Raw genomic sequence first — 6,403 nt, forward strand, 5'->3', positions numbered from 1 at the left:
GTGTGTGCGTGCGTGTGTGTGTGTGTGTGAGTGTGTGCGCGACACTGAAGGGCTTTATGGATTTGTTTTCTGTATAATCCTGCATGAAGGAGCGGGGTCGCCATCTGTTTCCTCCTATGGCTCAAATGTGCTCAAGATAGACGTAGACCACCACCATCTTCATCTTCATCACCCGCCGGAAGTGAGAAGGGAAAGGACCGGCTTTCGCTGATCAGACCGCGTCCATCGCTTCTGAATGAACAGCTTCTGCACTGGACCTGACTGGAAGCATGTAAGTGCTCGTTTCTTCATGAATGAGATGCTGTGTGTCTGCCGCGTTCAGCATCATCATCATCATCATCAGCTGCTAGCACGCGTTTATTGAATGCGGCATATGAAGATTTGAGCATGCAAGTACATGCAAACATGTTTTCATCGTGTCTTAAGATCTTTGCATCATCACATTTTCCTTTGTTAGTATTTTATGTGGCATATAATATTTATGATAACAAATTTTCTTCATCAGGAAAGCAGTTGAAAAAGTGCAGTTACAGTGTCACTCGAAGATGTAAATAAAACAAAGGTTATTGCAGCACGTTTTACAAGAAAATAACATTTGGACGTGAAAGTGTTGTTTAATTGAGTGTGTTAACTTAACTGCTTGAGAAATATATCCGTTTCTGAGTGAAAATTAGTTTTACAACAATGTGTTTCATTGTGGTTTAACAGAGAAAACACTTTAATCTGACTCAAATTAAATATATTAAATTAAACAAGAACATTTTCGAGTTCAAATGAACATCAAGGACCACAATGCAAACAAGGTTTTTTTTACACTTTGTGTTATCCTTGTTTTATTGAGTTTATTTCACTACTTTTCTGTTTAAAATTGAATTAGACATACATTTTAAAATAATAAATTTTTTAAATGCTAATATTCAATAAAAGGTCACATTATGCCTTCAAAACGGGCCTCTTTAGCAGCTGTGATGATTAATATAACATACAAAAACACACACAGCATCAGATAGCACTGATCATCAACTAAACACCAGATAAAGCACTTCAGTAACTGATTACAATAAACATGCGGGAAAATATTTGTATTCATCAAAAAATTCTAAAAAAAACAACAAAGTAATATGTTTTCCACAAAAATATTGTGCAGCACAACTGTGTTCAACATTGATAATAATCAGAAATGTTTGTTATATGATTTTATTTTTATTCCTAATGAAGGTCTCTACCCGTTTTCTGTAGGGACAGAGGGCTGAATAGTGTCAGAGTGACTCCTGACCTTCATCAGTAGCCTCACCCAGCATCATCATCATCAGGACCAGCTCAGTCCAGACGACAAAACCGAAACGCGTTTCTGCTGGAGTGTGTCCCTGGCGGGCCGCCGTCGCGATGGGCGAGAGCATGTCGAAGCGGCTGAAGCTAGTCACCGGCTCCGAGGCAGAGATGGAGGAGCGCAGCTTCAGCAACCCGTTCCCGGACTGGGATCAGAGCCTTTGCGTGTCCTCAGACCCAGCAGAACACAGCGGAGGAAACGAGCCGCTTGACGCCGACGGAAAGGTTCGTGATCTCGCGTTATTTGAGCGTTTAACGCGTGTTTGTAGCATGCTAACGCTAGCTCCTCTGTTTACAAACACGCTGCTCTTCATCAGCAGATGTCTGATTCTCAACATGTACAGTACTCGTATTTTTGGATAATTCAGGTCTGGCCATTCGAGCAGCAAAAACAGTCATTCTAACCCAGATAACGTTACAGGTGGCCGTTTAATTCTCACTTAATGAAATGATCCGAAAACACGCTTTCACAGACTCATTAGTTCATTTCATTTAATAAGACGTGCATCACTGGGACATTTTGTTCTTTCCTTCCTCTGAAAGTCATAGCTTGGTCAGAGCAACATTGTAGCACTTTGCCCAAGACAAATTTCCTTTCGCGGACAAATAAAGTTTATCCTATCCTAGCACCCTAGCAACAGCCTGACAACTCCCACAACACCCTAGCAACAGCCTGACAACTCCCACAACACCCTAGCAACACCCTGCAAACCTCTACGCACACCTTGGCAATATAATCGCCATTGGCTAGTACATTTTTTTTTTTACTCGCCAGACTGAAATAGCCTTCTATACTATATATATATATATATATATTGCCTATATATCTAAGAACTTATTAGCCAATGGCTAATGTTATACATTATTTAGTCGCCCAGAGTAAGATTTAGTCGCATTTGCAAGTGATTTACTCGCAATGTAGAGGGTTGCCCTGACAACACCCACAACACCCTAGCAACACCCTGACAACCACTCACAACACCCTAGCAACACCCTGACAACCACCCACAACACCCTGACAACCACCCACAACACCGTAGCAACACCCTGACAACTCTCACAACACCCTAGCAACACCCTGACAACTCCCACAACACCCTAGCAACACCCTGACAACCACCCACAACACCCTAGCAACACCCTGACAACCACCCACAACACCCTAGCAACACCCTGACAACCACTCACAACACCCTAGCAACACCCTGACAACCTCTCACAACACCCTAGCAACACCCTGACAACTCCCACAACACCCTAGAAACACCCTGACAACCACCCACAACACCCTAGCAACACCCTGACAACTCCCGCAACACCCTGACAACTCCCACAACACCCTGACAACTCCCACAACACCCTAGCAACACCCTGACAACCACCCACAACACCCTAGCAACACCCTGACTACCACTCACAACACCCTATCAACACCCTGACAACCACCCACAACACCCTAGCAACACCCTGACAACCACTCACAACACCCTAGCATCACACTGGTGACGTTTGCATAGGCGAACATTTGCTTTTATGTGCGTTTATGATTCATAGAGGCTTTTTTCAGACACCGAATAAAAAAAAAAAAAAGAAGGTAAATGTCACACTTTATCGCACAATTTTAACTATTTTTTCGCACAATTCTCAGAATTGCAAGATATAAACTCAGAATTCAAAGAAAAACAACTCTGATTTGTGAGATGTAAACTCAGAATTGCAAGAAAAAAGTCAGAATTGCTAGATATAAACTCAAAATTGCAAGAAAAAAAGTTACATTTCTGTTTAGTTATTGCAGTTCTGAGGAAAAAAAATCTGAATTGTAATATTCTATTCTATTCTATTCCATGGCAGAAACAGGCTTCCATAAAGATTTGACTCAAACTGCAGTGTTTCAAAATGTGCAGCACAATTTTAATTTTTTTTGTGCATCTCTAATTTTGATCAAAAGCTGTGGTTGCTATGGTTATTTGGACATTCACTGTGAAAGTACCACACTATTCTTTGAACTGCACTGGAGAGCCGTAGTACATGAATATGGCGATCATTCAGCACATGCATTGTATCAGGTTATCAGGCTGATACACCTATACTACCAGAGTATTTTTGTTAAGGTTATAGCTAATAATTTGTACTGTAGCAGTTGTAATTATTCTCTGAGGAGTCCTTTAGATATCAGACACCATCTCTATATCGACCTCTCTGATTTCTGTGTGGTGGAGGATAGATCGGGAGGTTTGTGCTGATTCTCTCTGTATTCCCAGCAGTGGGTCTCTTGTTTCCGTCGCCTCAGCTGTCAGTCACTCCTGTGCTGTGGATCTCTGCAGAAATACACCATTATTTGATTCGGTTCAGACAGCAGCAGAGCTCTATGCTCAGCAAAGGCAACGCATTAGAATTTCTCCATTGCAGTACTCCTGATTATTTTCAAGAGTATTGATTATTTTTTGCTTTTCCCAGTTTTTGTTGAATTAGAACCAGGACATCTTAACAAGGTGCATTGCAACAAACTAGAAACCACACAGAACACTTTAGCAACCATGAAGCAACATCCTGACAACCACCCAGAACACCCGAGCATCATGCTGGCAGCTTTTGCATCACATATTCTTAAGACAATTCTAGTATAAATTGTGAAAGTAACATAATTTGGACTTTTTTCCAATGTTTACCTACATTGACTGCGTTTGCTCAATCTTTCAGCCCTGGGAAATATACATTACAAACCAATATTTTGTTCAAAAGTAGCAGGTCAGTATCACTGAAATACTATATATATTTATTTATTTTTATTAAAAATTTTTTGTTTTGAAGCAGTTTTTTGTATTATTTTTTTTTAGTTATTTATGTCTGTTTTTTAAATTAATTTTTATTTCAGTTTTTTGGTACATAAAGATAAACTACATTAAAGTGAGATTTAAAATATATATATATATTTTAGTTAATGTTTATTTGATTTCAAAAACAATTTTTTATTTAAAAAATTTTTTTTTGAATGTTTTTCATTTTAATTTTAGAAAACTAAAATTACACTGGTCCCCACTGACCTGATACCTTATTTTAGGCTAAATTTGCAACCCTGTTTTCCATTCTGGCATAATTGTTATTCGACTTTTTTTTTTTTTAATTAAAAATATCATAGAAATATTATATATTTTTCTTTATTTTTTATGATTTTCTTTTTATGAATTATTTATGATTTAAATAATTTGTAAATTATATAAAATGTTTACTTACATTGCATGTGAAATGACACGCATCATGGTTTTAAATTCTATTTTCCAAATGTCCCCAATTTAATTTTAAGACGGTTCTTATATAAATTACTATAGAGCATTATCATCTGACTAAAGCATTTTATTATCAGCTTTTTGCAGTGTAGGCAAAATACAGATGTGAGCTTGAAATATCTGCCCCTAGTGGATTATTTTACCCACAATTACTCCTTACTACTTATTTTAAGAGTGTGTATGTCAGTGTCTTTGTCAGGGTTGCTTGTAATAGGTGAGGTTTGCTCCTCATTAGGATTCGCCTCACAGACTCACTGCTGCAGGAGAAAAACATAACTCTGGATTCGATCCACCTTCACTCTACCGTGCCCAAGGTTCCTAAGCTATTGAACTCAGACCTTCAGAAATAGCAATAGACATTATGAATTTTCCCCTGTGGCAGTAAACAGTCTGAATAAAAAGGAACTTTTTTCTTCTGTGTTCAAATGTGCTCTTTGTATCAAGCTGAACACCAGGATCCCCGGGTGCCACATTGCTCTTTGTACCATTGTCAGCAAATCACAGGTGACAGTTGATTCGGTATACGATTAGCTAGTCTCTCTGTGACTTTGTCAAACATTTGCAAATATTTGTGTAATGACTCTGTGTAATATTATCAGTGGTTCTCTGAGTAGTTCCTGAAGGCTGAACTGAGATGTTGCATTGCATGGCCAAGAAGTCTCTGAAGTACATTTCACTTTTAAAGGTTAGAAGTGTGTCTGTGATGCAGTAGGTATGCATATGCATATCTTTTTAAATCAAATAAATTTTGAGATTGGATTGGATATGCATATATTTAGAATTTTATAATGGAGATTCCGCAGGGCTCTGTATTTGGTCCGCAACATTTTTGAACACAGTGCTGTACGCTATTCAGTGCCAGTGTCTCTTTTTGTGAATTCATTAATAAAACAACTATTTGTCAAATGAAGCTTGGAAGCTTACTTACAAACTCTTTTTTTCCCCTTCCCTGAAAATAGATCAGTGACGCCTTTCAGAAGAAGGTGCAAAGCAAGATCAAAGATCTTCTCCAACAGATGGAGGAGGGCCTGAAGACTGCAGATCCACATGATTTTTCCACCTACACAGGCTGGACAGGTGAATACCAAACAGTTAATATGATGAACTTCGTGGACTTTATTTGCAGCTTTTGCAGAATAGAATATAAATCAGTGTGCTATTATTTTTTTTGTGTGTAAAATGTCACAGCATGCAATGCTGTTGCTGCCTGGTTTTCCCCTGTTAAAAAATGAACATTCCTTTGAATTCTTAAAGAAAGTAATGTAATTTGGACCATACTGCATATAGGAAGATAAGAAAACATTTTTTTAAATGCTCAAATTTTAGTATTCACTGCATTTCTCAAGCTCTCATCTATTAAACCCTGGGAAATATACCGTATTGACCCGAATATAAGACGATGTTTTTTTCTTGGAAATACATCTGAAAAAACGCGGTCGTCTTATATTCAGGGTCTAGACTTTGACATGTCAATAATACACCCACAACAATAGGTGGCGCCAAATACGCATAAAATGAGTGTATATATATATATATTAAGTGCGTGTGTACTGTGTATATTTATTACATATATAAATACACACACATACAGCATTTATTTTGAAAATATTTACATGTATATATATTCATATAATTTATATAATATATAAATATTTAATATATAAACAACATATTTTTGTTAAATATATACATGCATGCATGTGTATTTATATATACATAATAAATATACACAGTACTCACACATATATTATGTAAACAAAAACTTTTATTTTGGATGCGATTAATTG

At 37.5% G+C, this 6,403-nt stretch overlaps 1 protein-coding gene across 1 annotated transcript in view; it reads left to right on the plus strand.

The window, feature by feature from the left end:
• The first annotated feature begins 1,257 nt into the window (after positions 1–1,257).
• The window catches only part of LOC107693471 (lanC-like protein 2), a 25,472-nt gene continuing 20,326 nt past the window's right edge, over positions 1,258–6,403 (plus strand). The window contains exons 1-2 of the mRNA XM_016492877.1: positions 1,258–1,554; positions 5,576–5,693. Coding sequence (XP_016348363.1) covers positions 1,387–1,554; positions 5,576–5,693 — 286 coding nt within the window. The 5' untranslated portion in view covers positions 1,258–1,386. The remainder of the gene's footprint in view (positions 1,555–5,575; positions 5,694–6,403) is intronic.

The sequence above is a fragment of the Sinocyclocheilus anshuiensis genome, unplaced genomic scaffold (assembly GCF_001515605.1).
Source record: "Sinocyclocheilus anshuiensis isolate Anshui unplaced genomic scaffold, SAMN03320099.WGS_v1.1 scaffold987, whole genome shotgun sequence".
NCBI lineage: Eukaryota > Metazoa > Chordata > Actinopteri > Cypriniformes > Cyprinidae > Sinocyclocheilus > Sinocyclocheilus anshuiensis.